Here is a 23789-nt window from a genome sequence, read left to right on the forward strand (position 1 = left end):
TGATTTTTCACTCACTTTATTTTGCTTTGTGATAGAAATCATCTTTTTCCTCGAATCACTTTCTTTCCGAGGCCGAGAACATAGACGGGATCCCGGGAGCCCCAAAAACGGAAGCCAATGGGGGTCTGTGACAAGTCGAGGAAAGAGTTTAGGGCCATGTAGTGCTTAAGAGTGAAGGCATAGCAAACACTCGGTTTCTTTTATAAATAAGATCTGATACAGTAAGCAGGACATAGACCGAGCCCAACAACGATGAAGTCAATTCCATTTACAGGTGTCATATTGAACAGTTTCAAAACAAAGACAAATAATAACAATAAAAAGAAAAGAGAAAAACTGTTCTTTTCAATATATATTCATACTACACTCACATTCATATAAGCTTTGATTAGAAGTAAAAAAAAAAAAAAACTGCAACACATGCTCGGGCAAATAGTTGCAGCCACAAACAAAAAGACATTCCATGTCATGTAGGATCATCTGGCCCATGGCCAGGGCGTAGACACAGCCCAACATAACATGAAGGCATGAACTGATATGACCGTAGACACCAGATACCTCAGGTAGGGATTTTTCTTTTTCATATACTGTAGGGGGGGAGAAGGAGGGGCTCTGTACAATGGAAGTCAGTGGCGATTTGCAATGGAGGTCGTCAGGTTGTAGCCAGGCTCAAGTGGAACCTAAGCATTTGAGTTTTGCATGATTTAATTACAGTACATTCGTTAAGAACAACGATGAGCTGAACATGTCCGTTCCCTGCATGCGTTGGATGGATGGATGGAGACATTCCATCGTTTAAACATAGGCCGGATGGCCTAAATCAGTGATTCCCAAGCTTTATTGAGCCAAGGCACATATATTGAGTTCAAAAAAATCTCACGGCACACCACCAAACAAAAATGTCACCAAAGGTTGAGACACGTGTCAACTTATATTAGATGATCATTTACTTATTCTCTCTGCCACTAGCATAGATAGATGAAGAAAGACGGATTATTTGCGATAAATAAATATTTTTCTGACCAATTAAGTGAAACGTGATAATTTCCTGCAGCACACCTTAAGATCTCTCACGGCACACTAATGTGCCCCGGCCCACTGGTTGGGAATCACTGGCCTAAAGAACGTTCTGGTTTCAAGAAGTCTGTCCCAGGCGATAGTCTAGCCTGGTATTCCATCTGAAGTGAATAGGATATTTTTTGGAAATGGACGGAAGATTCAGGAAGTAGTCTCAACCGGAGCCAGCTGAACTGCCGTCAGGAGCTGGTTCTTTACTGAGCCGGACTAATTCCTGGGATAAAACCTCCAGGTCCTGGAAGACAGGCAGACAGACAAAAGTCTTCTGTTTTTTTGTCCACTGGGGGTCGTGGGGTGACAGCAGAGTCCCTATCAAAGATGTGCGACTCAGTCCAATATGTGGACGAGAAAGCACAGTGATTTCTTTTTCTTTATATCACCTCAAAAACACTCCAAGTACCATCATAATGACCAACATTAAAATAAAATAGAGCAGGCCTACAGAGATTTTATTCCTAAATAGTGTAACATTATTGTAAGCTGCTGTAGAATTATACAAAGATGAACATTAACACTGTGCTTAAATGTTATATTTTTTCTTCTTTAAAAAAAAAAAAAGCCATTCTTGCATAATGATTCAATTAAAATGGATCGCACATAAATCTTTAAAGTGGAAGTGAAGTCCATTTTTTTCTTTGCCATAATACGTTCTATACGGCCCTCTAGTCTAAACACGGCATTCTGATTAATATTTCACTTGTGGAATATGAATTGTTTTGTAAGTTTGGCAAGAGTTTGACTTTGCAAGCTGAGCCGTGACTGGCCGTTGTCGTCGTCTATGTCATTTTCGGTCGACATCAAGCGGTAAAATGGCCGCCCCGAGATGAATAAATACGGGTACTGCTTAAATCATATTGCAAATGCAATATTAATCGGAATACCGTGTTTAGACTAGTAGGGCTGCATAGAACATATTGTTGAGAACATTTTTTTGACTTGATTTCCTTCCCCTTTAAAAAAAACAAAAACAAAATTAATGCATTACAAATAAACCATCTTAAAGTGTAAATGCAAATGTAGTTCTTAAAAGTTAACACAAAAAAAATACAACTGAACTGTACTGCACTTGAAAGTGAAACACTCAACATGAAAAGTCAAAATAGTGACTGACCAGGATTTCAAACAAATAAAAATACAAACAAACAAAAAATGTTGACGCCACTGTACTATCATGTGCGATTTGAAGATTAACACTTTGCTTAAAGTTAAGGAAATAAAAATACAAAATAATCATGATTCAATTGAAATGCATTGCACTTAATAATACTTGAGGTTGCAAAACAAAAATTCTTGAATAAATGCATATGCAGTCCTTAAATGTAAAGTACATTTTAAAAAATGTACTTAAATAATGAATTCATTAACATGTATTGCATTTCGAGGATAAACAAATGAAATGTTTTAAAACCGTTCCAGAAGATTCAATGGAAAAGTAGTCCTTAAAAGTTAAATGCAGCTCAACCGTACTACACTGGAAACGTGAAAGATGTAAAAGTTTGATTAAAATTGTCCCGAAATAAATGTTTAATAGCAAATAAGATCAAACTTCTTGTGCTTTTGCTACTTTGCTTTAATCCGTCGCGTTTTCGCAAAACGAGTTTGCAACACAATGGCTTCTCCACCAGTGATCCTTTCCCGTATCACACTTTGAGAATCATCGATCTCGCGGGTTCTCGCGGGCGTACCGTCGACTGCTGTTGACGCGGAAGTTGAATGTGTTGGATTTTACCTTGTGAAGGTGCATGTTCTTGGTCAGCTGCTCCTCCAACATGTTCTGCAGCTTCTTGTTCATCTCGCGCAGGTTCTCGTCCCCAGACTTGACCAAGTCCCTCAGGACGGAACCCAGACCTCCTCGGTCCACCTGAGAAGCTCCGTGAGTGCCCGCGCCGCCGCCTGACACGTCTGAACGCAGCCAGGAAGGAGACACGCGGCCAGGACACAACAGCAATCATCTTTGACATTCTAAATACGAGGCGGCCCGACCCTGCACAGCGTTTTTATTTACTTGACTACATAATTGGTTCATTGATTTATGGTAAATAGGTCAAATATAAAAAAAATAAAGAAAAAACAAAGTAACCATTTTTTAAGAATTCAACGGTGACTTGATTTACTGCAAATAAAACAAATATTACTAAAATTAATTAATTTTACACCATTTTTATTTGATTGAACAATTGGTTGACTGAATTATGATAAATACTGCAATAAAAAGAATAGTTAACATGCAATTTTGCACCATTTGTAGTACTTTTTTTTTACCAAATTATGGAATTATCGTAAAAAAAAAAAAATAGTACGACAATGAAATATTAAATGGTTGATTCATAGTAAGTAATACGATATAAATAGTACAACAAATAATGTTACACCATTTTATTTATTATATTATATTATATAACTAGTTGATTAACGGTGACTGGTTGTAATAAAGAATAAGTAGAATACACATTTTTATTTTGTCGGTTAGTTGATTTTTGTAAACAATTAATATATTAAGATAAACATCTTTACACCATTTATCTTTTAAAAAATAATTGGTTAATTGACCTATTGTAAATACATTTTCCAAAATACATTTTAATACATTTAAACCATTTCTATTTGATTAGATAAGTGCATTGACCTTTTGTAAATGATATACAGTAATAAAAATTATTAGTCAAATAACAACATTTAACAAGTTTTGCTGTTAAATGATTAAATGAACAAAAAAAATTAAAAAAAAATACTTAAAAAACGTCATCTTATTACCTTTCCGATAAAATAATTGGTTGATTTGATTTTTATAAATAAAAATACGAGGTAAAATAATACATTAGTCAATAATTTGATAATTGCTATATATTAAATAAAAACATTTGGTCAGTTATTTGACTATTCCAATAAATCGTTTTAAATCATTCATTATTTAGTTCAATAATGAACTGGTCCATTATAATTCATTACAAATGCAATTTAAATATTAAAATGAACCATTTTTCCTAGGCATTTGAGCTATTATTGCCTACGTGTCAGCCTATGGTCACCTATGCGGCTGTCCATGACGTAAGTCTCGATGATGGCGCTCTTCCTGCAGATGTCCTCTGCCATGGACGAGCAGCTCACCTCCAGATGTTTGACCTGCCGATAACGTCCACGGTCATCACGTGACAGCCAGTGTTCATTTTGACAAGATACTTTAATTCAGCTTTAGTTATAGTCTACAAGCAGATTTGTACCATGACACCATATTGGATGTGGTTGAACGGAGCAATGGGAGACGATTTTCTCGAGACTACTACAATTCCAGCAGGTATACATCCTTCTCTTGGGACAAGAACCTTCATTTGAGACTATAACCTCCTCCTCCTCGGAATTAAAAACCTCTCTTGATACAAGAGCCTCATTTCCGGACTAAAACCTTCCCTTGGGATTCAAATCTTTTCTTGATATAAGAACCTTATCTCATGATTAAAACTAGTGTTGTTCCGATACCACTTCTTGGCCCCAATATCGATTCCACTACCTGGCTGCGCGGTATCGGCCGATGCCGATACCTCTCCGTTTCAAAAATCGAAATCTTTTTCTTGTAATTCTAAAGGATCGCATACTCACTTGGATGTAAAATTATTCATATTTAAATCATCACTGGTGACGTATCTGTAGTAATATATACACAGAAAACGTGTTGAATAAACAGCCTATTTTCATAGCTCTTCGTGCTGGTGAGAGTGAGACATGGGCTAGAGATTCACATGAATGTTAATTTGGATAAGGCTATCGTCTATTTTCCTTCCGCGTACGGCTCTCAAATATGCGCGCTGCGTTCAAAGAATGATACCAGCATCGATAACTAACAGATAACATCGGTGCTTCATTCGTTAGTACTTGCCAATGCGATAGCAACATTTTTATGCGGTATCGGGATACTTGCCGATATCAGTCACGGAACAACACTTATTAAAACATTCAAGACCAGAGCGTCACTTGAAGAGTTTCCCTTGAGACAAGAAAGAATGATACCAGTATCGATAACTAACAGATAACATCGGTGCTTCATTTGTTAGTACTTGCCAATGCGATAGCAACAATTTAATGCGGTATCGGGATACTTGCCGATATCAGTCACGGAACAACACTAATTAAACCATTCAAGACCAGAGAGTCTCTTGAAGAGTTTCCCTTGAGACAAGAAAGAATGATACCAGTATCGATAACTAACAGATAACATCGGTGCTTCATTTGTTAGTACTTGCCAATGCGATAGCAACAATTTAATGCGGTATCGGGATACTTGCCGATATCAGTCACGGAACAACACTAATTAAACCATTCAAGACCAGAGAGTCTCTTGAAGAGTTTCCCTAGAAACAAGAATTTATCTTAGGACCAGAATCTTCACTTGGACTAAAAAAAAAAAAATCTCTCAGGACATGAAACTTTCCTGGAAACTAGAATTTTCTTTTGGGACTGGTATTTGTACCTTCCCTTGAGCCTAAAACCTTCCATTGGGACATGAACCTCGCTCAGGACTAGATCCTTCACCTTGGACTAGACCAGGGGTGTCCAAGTTTGGTCCATTGACTTGCATGAGTTTACAGGTCGAATCAGCCACATGCACTGTTGTGGACGGACTCACATATCCCAGCAATGGGCCAACTCACAACATGCGCGGTCTACATGTATTCAGTACGTTAATAGTGGAACTGACCTTCTCCTCCAGCATCCACTTCTCCTGCTGGACCTCAGCGAGCCTCTGGAACAGTTCACCCAGCTCGTCGTCGGACAGCTCGGCTGCGCGCTGACACTGGGGACTTCCTCCTCCCGACTGGTAACAAGTATGGACAGTCACACACGCGTCTCACCTACGCCACCAAACACGAGTCGGGCCAGCGCCAGCGACCTTGTTCTGACCGCCGCTCTGGCTCTCCTTAATCATGTCTCGGTAGGAGAAGGACGAGACGGAGGACGAGTCTCCTGTCGGCTGAGTGCGACTGGGACTGTTGATCTCAGACAAGACCAGCTCCTCGAGACCTGCGGGAAGAGGAAGGCACCGCTTTCTGGTCGCTAATTGGCTTCATTGCAAAGGATCAAACTTTGGTTGGTATTATTGTCAACCCAAATGAGGGGGGGGGGGGTCCTGGGGGGGTTCTAGTTATAGTCGGTCAAAGTTCGTAGTCGGAAACAGTAACGGAAGCCCGTTTTTACTGTATCCTTCATTTTTGGAGTACTTCAACATGCCTGAAAACTAGGGATGTTCCGATCGATCGGGCACCGATCATGATCGGTCGATTTTCGTGAAAAATGACACGTGATGGGAACGTTCGGTCAAAGCCTTTTATTGCCGATCAGAACATCCGATCACCCGCAGCTCAGGAGCCTGCATGTGGCTATTTTTTCTACTTTGATTAGATTCTGAACCATGCAATGTTTAGGTGGCATGTTATTTATTTGACTTTTTGCATAATTAAGTCTTTTGAGACTGCTGATTATTCTGATCTGGGAAAAACTGTGTTACTAAAAGCTGGTGAATTAAAAAATTTCAGTTATCTTTGTGACTGAGTAATTGTGTTGTGCCAGCAACGGTTTTTGCATTTCTTCATGCTTTTGAAAATATGTATAGATTTTTGTCAAAATTACAGCAATAATATGGCTGGGGGTTTTTTTCTGGATAATATGGCATAATAGCAGTCACCATAAATAAATGGAAAAATATACAGATGTTCATGCGATCGGAATCGGTATCGGCCGATCCCTCTCATGCATGATCGGTATCGGTGTCATAAAACCTGATCGGAGCATCCCTACTGAAAACGCACCAGTTTTTACAAACCATTATACTCTGGCGAAAAAGGACATATTTTATATGTCCCGAAACACAACTCCCCAAAATGAAAATGACCAACACCAACTTGACCGGTCAACACTAAATTGCAGCTTGAATTCACGGATCGGTACCTGTTCTGCTCTTGCTGTTGGTTAGGATTTCTTGAAGTCTCTCCTGCAGTTTGTCTGCTCGCTTCCTTTCCAGTTGCAACTGTCTCTTTAAGTCCTTCAACTGTAATCACACACATACAAAGATATCAATCTTCAAATATTGACTTTTTTGCTGTAACACTCGAGGCTTTCTCTCACTTGTTTTTTTACCCGCCGCCGGTCGTGCACATCAAAGTCTGCACTTCTGCCGACCCCCACAATAAACGTCCAAAAGAGTTATTTGAATTCTTCTCGAGCTATTTTCAACACTTTGAATTTGATAATAATGTATAAAAATAAGAGCCAACGTGCCAATAGTATGGATTTGTGAAAAAATAAATAAAAATCAAGCACACACACAATTACCGTAATATCTTTACAGTGCATCCAGAAAGTGTTCGCAGCATTTCACTTTTTTTCACATTTTGTTACGTTACAGACCCATCCCAAAATACAATCAATATTTTTTTCCCCCCCTCAAAATTATTCACAAAACAGCCCATAATGACAACATGGACATTTATCATTTGTTTATTTTTCCAAATGTATTAGAAATAAAAGACATCACATGTGAATGAATTAAGTATTCACACACCTTTGCCCAATATTTTGTTGATGCGCCTTTGGCAGTAATTACAGCCTCAAGTCTTTTTAAATATAATGTCACAACCTTGGCACACCCATCTTTGGGCAGTTTCGCCCATTCCTCTCAAGAGCAGTCATGTTGAATAGGGCGCATCGGTGCATTGGCCATTTTCCGATCCCTCCAGAGATGGTCAATCGGATTCAAGTCCGGGCTCCAGCTGGTCCGTTAAAGGACGTTCAGAGTTGTCCTGGAGCCACTACTTGATTGTCTTGGACATGTGCTTAAGGGTCTTGTCCTGTTGGAAGTGAAACCTTCACCCAAGTCTGAGGTCCTGAGCCCTCTGTAGCTGGGGTCTCATGTACAAAGACCCCCCAAAAAAAATCCCAAAGCATGAATCTGCGTACACATGAAGCACATTGCTTCCATACATGCGGAATAGCTCGAATACCAAACTCCTCTCTCTCTCCACGCCTCCATATAAATACACAACTATAAAGGGGTCCTGTCGGTGGGAATGATCATGCTTGCGTGATCTGATAATCGCATTATCAAGCCATGAGTCACAAAGGAAAAAAAAAAAAAGGAATTCAACAAAATACGTGCCGGAGACGCTTGGAGACAAAGCGGAGTTATCATTTTTGCCACACTGAAGGGGCAACAGTTTGTGACCGCGGAGGTTTGAATTCAAAACATGGTCCGGGAATCCACTCCATCAACACCGTTGAAAATATTTCATTGCACCGTCTGCCGGCGATAGTTACGGCGTGTTCAGTGTGCTTGTTGAAGGGGCATCATAAGATTGATCACGCATTCGCCGCGGGCATCGTGTCCTTCCTTCGCACGCCACTGCTCACTTGGCCTCCCTTTTATATCCATGCGCCCAATTGTAAGCAACTGCATGTTAATTGTTCATCTGAGTATGTCTAATGTGCACCATGCATGTCACATCGCAAAATGCCTTCTCCACATTACTAACACGTTTCCCAGCTGCTATTGCAATCATGCATAATTAAATAGAATTTTCCAATTCAAAATACACAATAGCTCTCTTGACAAAGCTTACAGGGTATGTGTGTAAATCTAAATGTATAAATACACATTTTTATACACTAGCCAAGGAGTTGCCACGGCGCACCGCACATTCCCACGGTCATTTCACACTCTGCTCTTCTCCCTCGATTGCTCAGTTGAGACGGACGGGCAGCCAGCGCGAGGAAGAGTCCTGCTGGTTGGGAACTTCTTCCATTTTTTTTCTGCACCCTTGCCCCAGATTTGTGCCTTGAGACAAGCCCGTCTCGGAGGGCTAAAGACAAATCCTTTGACTTCCTGCTCGGTTTGCGCTCTGACATGAACTGTCAGCCGTGGGGGGATTCTACAGAGAGGTGTGTGCTTTTCCAAATCATGTCCAAGCAACTGGATTTATCACAGGTGGACTACAATTAAGCTGTATGAGCCTCTCAGGGATGAACAGTGATGACGCGCCTGAGCTGAAATGTTGAGTTTCGTGGCAAAAGGCGGTGAATACTTGTGTACATGTGATTTCTTTTTTTTTTTGTTGTTTTGTACAGAGAACAATTTTGAGTAAATAATGTAAGTCTTCAATTTTTGGAATAAGACGTTGACATGAAACGCGGTCAAAGTGAAGCACTGTGAATACCTCTGTCATAACAGTCCAAACAAAAGCACGAATATACAAATATTGTGAAGTCTTTTTTTTTGTTGTGACGCTACCGGATTCTCTAATCCGTCTTATCACGCACACAAACGCGCACGGGCTCACACTAACAAAAAACGCTCACCGCTGCACTTCCTTTCTTCTCTAAAATCCTCTGTCCATCCACTGTGTCTTTGATCTCCTGCGGAAACAGAAGACGAATTCTCGGGTAAAAAAGTTTGAGTTGTATTTTCAATGAAAGCGCGCTACTTTGCAATGTGACGATCGCCGATTCAGTACGATTATCAATCAATCAATCACATTTTTATTTATATAGCACTTTTCATACATAAAAATGCAACTCAAAGTGCTTTAAAACATTCAAAGCAAAACATTAAAAAAAAAATATATATATATACATATATATATATATATATATATATATAATAAAAAATAAATAGATAATTAGAAAAAAAACAAAAAAAAAACGATTATGTCCTGCTGTTTTCTCAATGACAATTTCACGATACAACAATTAAGCTACAATGTATACACTGGAACAAAAAAAAACAAATAAAAATCAGTAGGGATAAAATATAGTGCAATATGGATATACGTAATGTGCATACAGCCCGCTGATGCTGACCTGTTTGAGTTTTGTGATGACGCCGCGCTGTTCGTCTCGCTGATTATGGACTTCTAACAGCTGGCCGTGGACCGCCTCTGCCTCGGCTTGCTTAGCCTGAGACACGCATGCATGACAACATACATTATACAGTGCCGTGACAAAGTATTTGCCCCCTTCCTGATTTGTATATCGATCACACTTCCAATTTTCAAATAATTAAGACAATTCTAATCATTTGTAAAGACACAACAAGTAAACAAATGCAAAACGCAGTTTCGAAATGATTTTATTGAACTCATTTACTGCCAGCCCACTTGGATCTTGGACATCTAAAGCCATCAGTGGCAGTGAAAAAAAAAAAAAATCCTAACTATCTGTACCTCTAGTCTAAAAAAGCGTAATTGGAAAGCGCACACAATCAGCCAAAAGGACAGCATGGATTGTATTTTCACAGTTTGGGAGTGGTATTATGTAAAATTGCCACACTGTTACATCACTATCTGGCAGAAGTGAGAAGGACCTTCTCACAATTGTTAGATAAATAAAGATTGACTTGGACGGGCGGGCAGGCAATCGTGTTAGTTTTAACTTATTGTGCTTTTTTTTTTTTTTTTTTTTTTTACATTTTACACCTGAACAGATTTTCTTCCTAATTCACTTAAATCTATTTCTATATAGTGTAACTCGCTAGCTAGCTAGATAGACAGTTAAGATAGTTCAGATACTGTCGATCGCTAGATAGCGACATAGATACTTTATTTACCCAGAAGGGATGTTCACTGTTCCGGTAATCTCCACACCATAAACATTATACAACACAACCTCATTTATAATTTATATCATATATCATATTGAAGCATTCATTCATATCATTATTTATACATATGTAAACAGGACTGAGTTCTCCTTTTTTTAACCACTGCAAAGAACACATCCCATTTTGTCTGTTACCTGGAGATCAAGTGTGTGTTGGTCCTGGAGAGTTTTGACAGCTTCCTGATGGTCCAGTGTCAACTTGTCAGCGTATTCCTGCTCTCACACACACACCGACACACACATTCACACAGTGCAAATTAATGCAGTGAACCCCTGTTTATTGCAGAGGATATGTTCTCAACCCACCCGTAATACGTGGAACTCTGTGATATACGGAGCATATAAAAACTTTTAGGGATCGTTTAACCCTTCCACATTCTTGAAACATATCGCTGGCGTCGGGCCAAAAGCTTGTACCTCGAAAATAGTCACTTCTCCGGAGACCCCCAAAATGGCAAGTTTGTTCGAACATTACCTTGCACCGTGAAAGAGAGCAAGCCATTTATAACACTTTCGATTGGTCGATAAAGAGTAAAAACAACCCCCACGCGTGTGAACTGACCAATAGTATCGATTTTGGGAAAAAAATATGAAGTTGTCAAAAATGCGATTTACGAGGTTTTGGCCTCCTAAATCTGGAGCTCGGGAGATGGAGCACATAACACCAATTCTGGCCTCCCTTCACTGGCTCCCAGTTGATTTTAAGATGCTGTTTATAAGTCTTTAATCGACCCGGCCCTGGCGTACCTCTCCGAGCTCCTCCACTCCTACGCACCTTCCCGGAGCCTTGAGGTGCCGAGGACCAAGCGGAGCCTCAGAGGGGATCGAGCTTTCTCTGTTGCCGGTCCTTCCCTTTGGAAGGACCTTCCATTGAATGTTAGGCAGGGCCCCTCTTTGTCCATTTTTAAAAAACGGTTGAAGACACATTTCTATTCCCCGGCTCTTGATCCGACCTGAGACTGACAAATGTTCGGCTATTTTACGGTGACTAATGTATATATAGTGTTTTATGTTCATTTATTGCTTTCACTTGTCGTATTATGGCTATTTTGTTGTTGTATGATAAAGTGCTTTGTTACAGCTGTAGCTGTTGTGAAATGCGCTATATATATATAAATAAAGTTGTATATTGTACTGCATCTCTTCAATACCCACCTGGGCCTCGTTGAGCCGTCGTTCAAACCACCCTTTGGTTTCTTCCATTGATTGCAGCTGACTGAGAAGTTCTTGTACTTTGGTCTGAAGGCTCTCCAGCTCTTTGCTACGTGCCTAAAACGCAAAATATTGAATTATACTGCCGTCAAATCCTCTTCTTCTTCTTCTTCTTGTTCACCTTCTCGTCCCGGAGCTGTTGCCGGATGTCGTCCTCTGAGCGATTTTTCTCCTCGTGAAGACCTCGAAGTTCCTTCTCATAGCGCGCCCTCACGCCAAGCACCTGCAGGACGCAACATATGGAAGGAGAGTGGGGCTACAGGAGGGGAAAAATCAGCCCTAACTTCAATTTGTGAGAAATATCTTCAAGTATTACAATGATTTGCATTGGGGGAGCACATTTTCAATGTCTCAGCCGTACTGTGTAAGAATTCTGTAAGGAACGTGATGGGATGCAAAAACAGCACTGGTCCGCTCACCTCCTTCTCATGCTGCAGCTTGAGGTCCGACAGCGCCTCCTTGTGGTTGGACGTCTCCTGGTTTAGCTGAATGGCCATAGTGTCTAACATGGCCTTCCTCTTCTCTGCCGTCTGCATACAATCATAGTACACAATCATATTCTCTGGTATAGTGTTGTAACAATGCCCAAATTTTGACTTTGATACTATAGCTGCATAAAATACGTTGACAACGGTGCTGAAACAAGACCACGGCAAAAAAATAAGATATCAGTAAAAGGCAGTGAATAATAACTGACAGCTAAACAACTTCATATTCTTTTTGTTTGTATTAATTAAAAAAAAATACTACCAGGATAGTTATTAGAATACATTTGATAAAATAAAATAAAAATACATTAGGAACATTTTTAAACATTTAGAACATTTGAATACGAAACATGTAACATTTTTTTACTCACAACTGATAATTTTATTGATATACAGTATGCATACACATATTAGGGCACCAAAAATGGGTTGTTTATTATTTCAGCTTATGGGTGTTATAAACACACATAGAATATTTAAAGGGGAAGTCAATCCCAAAATATTTTTTTCAAATAATATGTTCTATGCAGGCTTGCTAGTTGAAACAAGGCATTCTGATTAATATTGCGTGTGTGGAAGGGGCGGCCATATTGTCACTTCTGTTGACTGAAAATGACATGACAGTTACTCGGGGCTCAGGCAACAACCATTCACAGCTCACCTGTTTTCTGAAGCTGAACCATGATCGGTCGTTAGCTGAGCCCTGAGCATATGTGATGTAATTTTCAGTCGACAGAAGTGACAAAATGGCCGCCGACAGTGATGGCTAAAAAGGGGTGGATTTTGCTGCTTAACTCCTATTCCACAAATGCAATATTTATCAGAATGCTGTGTTTCAACTAGTGGGCCTGCTGGGACCATGAAAAAAATATATTTGGGTTGACTTCCCCTTTAACGTTTGACATCCCAACCACTAATACTGGGAAAACTTGCACAATGGAGGACGGAAGCGCAGTGATTTGATTAAGCAAGCAGATGGATCATTGATGCTAATCAAGTAAAAGAGCAAGTGATTTCACCCCATCATTTTTTCTTCTGTCAGCTTTTATAAATTGTTAGAAAGCCCACATTGTTTGGATATTTGCTTTTTTTTAACGTTTACTGCAGTGAGGAGGTTTTTTTCTGTGTGAGATTGAAATATCCCACCGTCTTTGAATGCACCTCATGTTTTGTGCCTAAAGCGAGTCACGTCACTGTTTACTCTTGTTATAATCCTCTCCGTTTTTTAGATGAACCACAAAGGTTGAGTACACGACAATCGATATGACAAATACTCAAGTACAAGAATCTATCGTTATATGGTAGGACTGATCAACTCGCTTTTACATGCGGGTTATTCCACATCCAGTCACACACCCTCCCCAGTGAAGACACTTCAATTTTCCTGATATTTATTCTTTTTGTGTCTTATCATGTCAAATGAAAGAAGTTTGAGCTTCCTAGCGCAAATGGTTTTCACCTTATGGCCCGTCAAAGTTTGAGTGCCACACCCACTTTTGGGATCCAGGAATTGTACAATAAATTTTGGACCATATTTGGCGGCCCTCATCTTTTGTTTTAAGGTAGGTATTGACCTGTAAATTGCTATGTCCGTGTATTCTGACCTCATCCATCAGAATCTGCACTTTTAGAGATATTTACCCTTTAAAAGTGTGATTTTTTTTAAATAACGCAATAATTTTGGGGTTCATATATTGTTAATGTTTTGTGTTGGTGGGGTTTTAACTGATTTATCATGGTATTTGGGAACTGTACTAAGTATTTAGAGAGTTTCAGAGACTCCGGCCTTTGGTGCAGGTACAGGAAGGCTCCAAACATGGCTACGGGACAAATTTGCCATTGCAGACCCTCTACTAGCCATGTGGGCACATGATGATGGGCCTGAGCTTTTTTTTTTTTACCCCATCAACAGCCACCTTTCATCAACATTTTGACCCAATAAAACTGTGATTATCCAACTCCTTCACTATGAACCGGGGGCGTCACTAGTTGAAGCGCTTTCACGGATTTCGTTTTTTGCCCCCAATTTGGGAATTATGTTATTGTGTAATTTTTGCCGGCTAAAAAATTCACAGTATGATACATGCGCTAGTTACTTGGTGCAACACTAATCTGGTACAGTATTCAAATCGAATGGTGTGTGTACCTACCTTCTTGCTCTCTTCCAACTCCCTGAGCAGCTTCTCCTTTTCTTGTCCTTCTTCTGTTAATTGCTCCAACAACTTCCTGTTTGCAAAACTTGACTCCTGAAGGAGAGAAAGTAAAAGACACAAGGAAGGAGACGGCCTGTATAGCACACAAACAATGTGTTTTTATATGTTGATTGGGTGCAGTGTGGTCTGTATGTCAAACCCCTGGCTAATGACCGCAGCTCACCAAAAGCTAATTGAGTGGAGAAGTCAACCAACCTAGACCAATGTGACGAGATTGGAGGTGTTGTTACAGCGAACGTACCCGTTTTAAGTTTTCGATTCTCAAAACCTTTTGCCCAATATCAACCATGCCTCAAATAAAATAGTTCTCGGAAGGCCACCAAGTAAAAAATTACTAACATGCACGGACCTGGAAAGGGTCACAAAAGTACCTGTAAACGCCTCAAGGTTTGTCAGTCCATTGCAAGACTGAAGAAGATAGTTTTGCTACTATCTCTAGGAGTGTTTGTGTTTTTAATACCGGGAGTCCTCATTTTACGAACGAGTTCCGTTCCTACACTGGCGCTGCAACACGAATTTCCGCGCATGTCAGATTTCACCGTTAAAGTTGAAATTTACGCCAAAATACTTTGTATAAAATGCATTTGCCAGCACAGTTATAATTTTATGATGGTCCCAGGTTGGACAACGGGATGAATGAATTACAAACATAATTTAACACTGCTTTAAACGTAAGCGATAAAATAAAGGAGGTGATGGCCCGAGTGTCGGAGTCTAATGAAGGTCATCAAGATCACCTGCAGCTGTGAGTCCAGGTCATCCCTCTGTGCCAGAAGCTTTTCCTGCTCGGCGCGACTCTGCTGCAGTTCGGCCGCCTGCACCTCCTGCTGCTCGCGCAGCAAGTTGACCTCCTGCATCTTACTCGTCTGAATCTGCAACCAATGGTTAGGCCTGAGAACGTGCTCGTCTCTGTTCTGTGGTTGACAAAATGATGTGACGTCTAGAGGATATTTTTTGAGCCTCGCAGACCGAAAGCACAAGAAGAACTTTTAAGAAGCAGAGGCGGGAGGACAGAAAGTGAAGCTGAAAGCATGCAAAGCACCAACGAGGTATGGACGTGTACAAAGTATTTTCATTAATCATCTTCACGGGCTGGGAAATATGGTCTTTTTTTGTTTTTCTCCTCTTTTATAAATTACGAGCGAAGGTTCGCTGTATTTAAAAAAAAAAAAAAAAAAAAGAAAACAATCACCCAGCCCTCTAGACTTTAAAGTATTTTTTTTGCATGATCTCCTTGTAGATTACCTGTTCTAGAGCAGCTAAATTAGTCCTCAGAGCATCATTCTCCTGCAGGATGTTGTCCACCTGTTCCTGACTCACCGCACTCTGACTTGCTACCTGCAGTGTCAGGGCATCACCGGCAGAGAGCAGCATAGAGGCAAAGGCAGAGAACATGAGGGGGGTTGGGAAGATAGTAGTAAGGAGAATTAAGAAAAACAGCCAAACGTCCCATATGGTAGAAACAGCTGAACAGAAGAAGAAATGCTGTGGCACTGATGGACTTGCCAAAACTTGTCAACAGACCTGATCTTTGAGAGCGTTCACAGCCAGCTGGTGTTCTTTGTCGCTGGTCTGAAACCTCTCTCTCAACTCTGTTGTAACCTACCACAGAAGAAAAATATCTTGTATTACCCTTCGCCAGGCAAAGATTACAATCATTACCATGTTGACGGCCAAACATTGCCCTCTGACCTGATTGGCTGCCGCCAAATCCGACTGAAGCTTCTGGATTCTTGTGTTGGTCAACTTCATCTCCTCCTCTTTCCTCTGATTGATCTCCTCAATCTTTGTCCTGTAGACAAGTTTGCCACAAGTTCACAGTGGGCGTGTCTCAGACTCATCACAGTGGACCGTGTTGCTCTGACCTACTATCGTTGTACAGAACCTCCTTCTCCGCCTGAAGACGCTGGAAACTGCAACATGCAACAAAAACGTTTGAAACTGTGAGATGAGAGATACAAGAATCAATTAAAAGTAAAAAAAAAAAAAAAAAAAAAAAAAAAAGTTTTCTGGCCGCTGCATGCGCCTCATACACAGATATGCACGCAAATTGACAGGTGCAATTTGATGGCTTGGTGTTGAAGAGCTGCCGCGACCAGTGGAAATACAATCCATAATCCATGCCGTCTTTGCGCTGGTTCGCACTTTTGTTTTTTTAAAGCGGAAGTCAACCCCAGATTTTTTTTTTGCAATAACATGTTCTAATTGCCTTCACTAGTCTAAGCACAGCATTTTGATAAATATTGCAAAATCCACCCATGTTTAGCCATCTCAGGGAGTGGCCACTTTGTCACTGAAAATGACATCATAAAAGCATGTCACACATGTTAAAGCGGAAGTCAAACCAAACATATTTTTTTCAAGAATATGTTCCCAGCAGGCCCACTAGTTGAAACACGGCATTCTGATTAATTTTACGTTTGTGGAATATGAGTTAAGCAGCAAAATGCACTCGTTTTTAGCCATGACGGGAGGCGGCCATTTTGTCTTCTCTCGACTGAAAATGACATCACAACTGCTCACGACGACCAATCACGGCTGACCTGTTTTCTGAATCTGAGCCGTGATTAGTCGTTGTGAGCAGCTGTGATGTCATTTTCAGTTGACAGAAGACAACATGGCCGCCCCCAGAGATGGCTAAAAACGAGGGGATGAACACTTATTCCACAAACGCAATATTTATCAGAATACCCTCTTTCAACTAGTGGAAAAAAAAAATGTTTGCGTTGACTTCCCTTTTAAGACATCTCCGAACAGAAAGGAAATGCAAAATATGTCTCCTTTAATGAAACCAACCGAAATAGGTCAAAAAGTGATGAAGGCGTCTCACCTCTCCTGTTTCTTCTTTAACTTGTCGGACAGCTGAAAGACAAATGTTGCATCAATCCAGGATCAGTCAAAGAATTGGTGACGCATTGGTGAGCATTTACCTTTGACAATTCATCCTGCAGTTTGGAGAGTTCGGCCTCTTTGGTCACCTGCACGTCGATTGGACAAAGACTTGAAGTCACATGACAACAGTCGCTATTGTTTACTCACATGAGCAAGCACTTATTATGAGAAGATGATTTATGTTGACAGGTAAACATCAGGTGTGTGTCAATGACAGCTGAATGACAGGTTAGTGTTGGGTGGGTGTGTGTGTGTGTGTACCTCCAGGTGGCGCACTTGCTCCCTCAGCAGCCTCTTCTCCTCCTGCTGGGTGTTCAGGGCGACCTCCAGCTCTGCTCCAAAGCAGTGAGTTATTGGACACAGAGCAGCCGACCAGCCTAGCGCTGAGTGCTTAGCTACAATCTCCTCTACGCTCTTCTCTGACAGGCCTAAAGGGGGCGCCGCACACAGCAGGGGCAGTCTGACAGTTAGTGTGCCAGACACACAATAAACCATTTACACCAGGGGTATCCAAACTTTTTCGTCTGAGGGCCGCATTCATAAAAATGCAAGGATGCAAGGGCCACTTTAAAATTCTTCAACGTTAATTTGTTAAACACGCTAAAATCAGTCAAGCAAGCAATTACATATTGTTTATATTTTGTAGTCATTTTGAAAAAACTGTTGAATAACAGCTTTCTGTTGAAGGAGATAAGATATGTTTTAAGGTTTGGGGGTGGTCAACGGCCTTGTCTCCCACTAGACAAGATCCACCCTGAATTGCCGAATCCCATTCAGAGCACAAAACAAGATAGAACTGTAGTAAGCTGACCATTGTTTAAAGCAGTTACTTGAAGATGATTAATGTGACACGTTCATAAACTGGATCTTGACACAGCAGAATGCGGAAGAAACAATTTTTGCTGCTAAAATTGAATTATCTTTATTCATCAGGATTTTGAAGAGAAATTGTTTTTAGTTAAATCATTAGTTAATAGTCGTGGCACCTCTGCCCTCCTCAACCTTCTTATTTTTTAAACAAGCCATGTGGGACATGAAAAATGTCATTTTTAGTATGGGCCGCGGGCCACTGACAAAATGGATGGCGGGCTGCAAAAGGCCCCCGGACCGTATTTTGGACACCACCGACTTACACCATCGACGGTTGGGATGTTTCAGCCGAGATGTACAGTGTGGCTACCTTGTGAGGGCTTCACTTGTGGTTGTGATAGTGCTGTTGCAGTGGTGTTCTGGCGGTGGTATAATAAAGCCAAATAACCCGAACTCTTTGTGAGTAGCAGGACCACAATAACAATATAAGATAGTGTTAGCAATGTCAGTCTGAAGTCATACAACAACTACTGATGACTCTGGTGGATTTGAATAAACCTACAAGTTCTAGCCAACGTACAGTCTAATAACTTGTGACTATCACGGGGTGTAATGAAATAATAATGATAATAATCACCATGTAACTGTGTTTGTTCCAGCTGAGCTTTGTTCTGCAAAAAGGAAAGAAACAAATTCCGTCTCCATGGTACTTGAAAGAAAGTTGACTCAGACAGCATCTGCCAATCACCTGCTGCTCACTCACATTGCCCTCTTTAGTTGCGGGCTCCTCCCTTTTGTCGCTAACATCAGACAAGCCACTGGCGCCCGCTGACTGGTCTGGCTGTGAGGTAGCGTTTTGGTCGCCGTGAGAAAGCGCTGATCTCGGCTGCTCTGCATTACAGTGCTCCTGAAGAGCTGGAGGGGAACAACACACCTCACCTCATGTATATTTTTATTATAAATACACATACATATACATATATGTACATATATACATATACACATATACACATGTATATGCACATATATACATATACACACACACACACATGTATATGCACATATATACATATACACACACACACATGTATATGCACATATATACATATACACACACACACAGATATATATATATATATATATATATATATATACATATATGCACATATATATGCACATATACACACACATACATACATATATACACATACATATATACACATACATATATACATACATACATATACATACATACTTACATATATATATACACATACATACATACATACATATATATGTACACACACACACATATATATACACACACATACACATATACTGTATATATATATATATATATATATATATATATATATATACACACACACACATTATCATATATACACATATATATATTCATATACACATATATATATATACATATACACATATGTATATAAATATATATACACATATATATACATATAAGTATTCTCTAGTAAGGAATCATATTTGCATTGTTCAAACTTTCCTTATAACAGAATTTCCTCATGTGTCCATATGTCTTTGGGTTTGTTGGGGTGGGAGTGGGTCTTCCTTTTCTGTTGTGTTTTGGACAGTTTTATTGGACAGCACTTTGAGTTGCATTTTTTTTTGTATGAAAAGTGCTACATAAATAAATTTGATTGATTGATATAGAAATATTAAATGTTGTAAAAACACATAAAAAAATAAGTCCACTGACTGTTTTAACATTGATATGATATTAGTAAAAAAATATTTTAGAATATGTAGTGCAACCGTTCACTATTGAAGTTTGCAGTCGGAATCGCTGATGGAAGCCTGATTAAAATCAGAGGCGGACCGGCCTATAGGCAGCGACGAGCGACGGCGAGAAAACTTGACATGCGTTAAGAGTCAGTTGTAGATGGATGTATTGGAGAGAATCAGGTCACTTTTCAAAATAAAATATTTTTTTAACCTTGGACAATAAATAAACCTTAAGTACTGTAAGGTTTTTTTTCCCCCTATCATCTGTGCGGGCCGCCGCAGCTTGGTCCAAAATGGTTCACAGCCTGGTACCGGTCTGCGGCCCAGTGGTTGGGGACAACTGCAGTAGAATATGTTGAGTGCAATTTTTCAAATTACATTGTTTTTTGCGGGGCTATGGAACGGATTAATTACATTTCAATAGGGCAAGATGATCAACCACTGAATTTGTATACAAGACATTTCCATAACATGTCCCCTTTCGAAGAGAAGACCCTTGTCCCCTGTGCGTAAATGTGGCTCAACAAACAAACCTCGCATTTTCTTCAGCAGTGTCGTGTTCTCAGCCTGGAGGCGCAGCAGCTCTTCATCAGCAGGACTGGAGGTGGCATTGGGGCTCGGCTGGGAAGCTGCGACACTGCCCTCTTCCTTGAAGTGCTGGTTTTCCTGTTCCAGCTGCTCGATTTGCATACACAACTGGAAACGACCAGACAACAGAAATGGCAAATCTAGACCCAATGACATTTAGCCGTTTGCGGTCGACGAGGGCGATACCTTGGAAAGTTCCGCCATGAGCGTGCTGTTCTGCAGTCGAAAGTCTTCTTCCTGACTGTGAAGTTTCCCCTGAAGCATCTCATTCTCGCTCAGCAGCGCTTCCACTTCCTGCAGATGGGTTACTTTGACTTCAGGGATACCAAATTAATTGGCCAGTGAGTGTGGAAATGTGGTGCTGCTGTTCTAGTATCGCAGTTCAACTAATACAGCAAAATTGTAGCACCGTTATGCTACTGTTATAGTGGTGTCGTGGTACATTGTACATGCTACTGTTGTGTTGTGCACCCGTTGTGCTGTTGTTGTAAGAGTGTTGTTCTACTGTTGCATACATTTTGTGACACAATGCAAGCAGTGTGTTTCTGTTGTGTTAGTGTAGTGCTACTGTTATCGTGGTGTTGTGGTCCTGTTGTACTAGTGTTATGCGCTAGTGTTGTGTTGTGCTATTTTTGCTGTAGCGCTGTGATACTGTTATGCTACTGTTCTATTAGTGTTGTGCCGCTGTTGTTGTGGTCAGATGTGGGCATTTTACAAAATTTTGCAGGTCCATCATTCATCATCCGTCAGCGGTCAGGGTACCCGCCCGTCAATTGTCGGTCCATAATTTTTCATGACGAACCGAATTGAAATCGTCAGTCCGTCCGTCAGTTAAGTCCGTCCTCCCCACGCCTCCCCCAAAAAAACGTTAGCAAAACGGGCTTTTGTCAGTGACGGAATGATGGACCGACACTGATGGACTGACGCTAACAAACGCAGTAAGTGACGGTTACAATGACAGACGAAAATCCACTTCCGTCAGTGCTTAGTCTGTCAAGTGTCCTCTGTCTCGTCATTTGTCAGCAAAAGGGACGTCTGCCAGTGACAGACTTATGGAACAGTCCGTTAGGGATGTCACAATATCTGCAAAATATATTGCGATATTAAAATTGCCACGATATATCGCCGTCGTCATGTCATGATATTAATAGCAGCAAATCTTGTTTTCCATTTGTGCAGTTCCAGCGCCCTCTGGTGGTTAGTTTATTAGTGCAGTTTAATTTGATGCCACCTATGTCCAAGACCTACGCTAATCGCCAATAGGAGCACATGACTGGCCAAGCCTATTTCTTTGTGAATATTGTTATTATGTACAACAACAGAATATTGTGATGTTTTTGTTTTTTTAATATGACCTTTTTTTTTTTTTTTACAAAATCGTGAACTTTTATACAGAATTGTGAGCTTTTTATACATCGTCAACCTCCCCACAATATTGTGATAATTATCATATCGTGAAGTTTATATTGTGATATTATCGTATCATGACATTTGGATATCGTGACATCCCTACAGTCCGTCAGTCTGACGGAATGCCCACCTCTGGTTGTGGTACTATTGTAGTAGTGTTGTGCTACTGATATGTTATGGTTCTTTTGCTGTATTGTTGTGTCAACTGTAATAGTGGTAGTGGTGTTTTTATACTATTGTTGCGGTACGCACTTCTATTGTAGTATTGCAGTGTTGCACCCCTGGTGTAATAATGTTGTGACACTAGTGTCGCTATTGTTGTGCAACTTTTTACCTATCCTCCCTTAAATCACTGAAACACTCACCTATTTGCCAGTTTGTGCTCAGGCCAAAATAATAATTGAAAAAAATAATGTGCTTTGCCGCCATCTTGTAGCATCTAGAGGCAATTACAAACCTCTTTGCGTGGGCGTCTACTACTTTCTGAATCCAAAGGTTCATTCTGATATGGTAGTGTCGTGAGAGGGGTCAACCACTAGAGGGGGCAATGGTAACCATGGTAACAAGAAAGAGAACCACTCACCTGGGCTCTTTTGCTTTTATTCAGAGCCTACGGACAGAAAAGCACCAAACATGAAACATAACTCATGATAATAGTATAATATTAATAAGAATAATACTAATACTACTATTAATAATAATAATAATAATAATAATAATAATAATGATAAATAAACAGTTACCTTCTGTGCTTTGACAAAATCTCTTTCCAGCACCACATTTTTCTGACGCAAGGTGGTCAGCTCTGAAACACAGCATGAGCATTACCATCATCATCATGTCATATGCACAAAACAGAAGGAGTTTTGTTCACCAGCGGAGTTCTTCCTCAGCTCATCTGACAGCTGATAGTTGTGTGTCCTCAACTCCAGTAGTTGAGCCTGTGCCACACAAACGAACACGTCATGCCAAGTCATGTGATTAGCATCGAGCTACTTTACAGCGCAAGTTGTACAATTCCTTTTGAAATACCCCACCTGCAATTCTTATAACACTACCGTTGATCAGAAACATTACATGGAAATGCATGTTATATATGACTGCACTCTAAAACGACTGAGGTTGAGTGCTTTGGTCCTGCGGATGTTTGTTGACGCTGACACGGCTAGCACAGACAGCAGTGTTGACCGTGCACGCCAGCTTGTTGAATGAGACACTTTGCTTTCTACATAACAACAATGACAACAACATGAATGCAGTCTTGCGTGTGTCACGCGATTGCTAGGCTAAGCTAACTATACAGGGGTCTTGCCACCCAAGGGGCTAACATTGGTTAGCGTACAAAACATTCACCTGGCGACTTTAGGACAACGTCAACTGCGTCGACTACAACTCGGCGCGGCGTGACACGGGCGTGCCGACGTGTAGTCTTACCTGCATACGGTGGAACTCCTCCTCTGAAAGCGCTTGCGACATGATGGTGAAGGCCAGCAACTCGCCAGGCTAAGCAAATGCTAAGGGGAGACCGACGAGCTAGCAGCAGAGATGGGAAGAATGAGCGACCAGGGAACAGAGCTCCCACTCGGACTTCTTTCCGAGCCAGACATTCACCTGCCAGCATGCGTGACGTCATTGTTTATTTTTCATACACTAAAACTCACCACACTTGACACACTCAACGGGATTG

At 40.6% G+C, this 23789-nt stretch overlaps 1 protein-coding gene across 3 annotated transcripts; it reads right to left on the minus strand.

The window, feature by feature from the left end:
• gripap1 (GRIP1 associated protein 1) lies at positions 1–23789 on the minus strand. 3 transcript variants are annotated; one of them, XM_086035076.1, is made up of 29 exons: positions 23537–23789; positions 22977–23043; positions 22846–22907; positions 22686–22712; positions 20879–20986; positions 20638–20800; positions 19098–19249; positions 18972–19005; positions 17786–17952; positions 17563–17610; positions 17463–17494; positions 16498–16545; positions 16325–16424; positions 16157–16234; positions 15878–15970; positions 15370–15504; positions 14570–14665; positions 12351–12461; positions 12053–12154; positions 11875–11988; positions 10855–10932; positions 9922–10017; positions 9421–9477; positions 7018–7117; positions 5963–6093; positions 5771–5887; positions 4107–4200; positions 2807–2979; positions 1–1312 (listed from the first exon to the last, which is right to left on the minus strand). In XM_086035076.1, the coding sequence occupies exons 1-29, from the start codon at positions 23576–23578 to the stop codon at positions 1232–1234; spliced, it is 2706 nt and encodes a 901-aa protein (XP_085891202.1). In that variant the 5' UTR covers positions 23579–23789; the 3' UTR covers positions 1–1231. The 3 variants fall into 3 exon arrangements, with proteins under 3 accessions (XP_085891202.1, XP_085891219.1, XP_085891211.1); XM_086035093.1 differs by having other exon boundaries at positions 17786–17856; positions 23537–23787; XM_086035085.1 differs by lacking the exon at positions 15878–15970.

Source organism: Filicampus tigris, chromosome 1 (assembly GCF_054856515.1).
Source record: "Filicampus tigris isolate MCC_2025a chromosome 1, RoL_Ftig_1.0, whole genome shotgun sequence".
NCBI lineage: Eukaryota > Metazoa > Chordata > Actinopteri > Syngnathiformes > Syngnathidae > Filicampus > Filicampus tigris.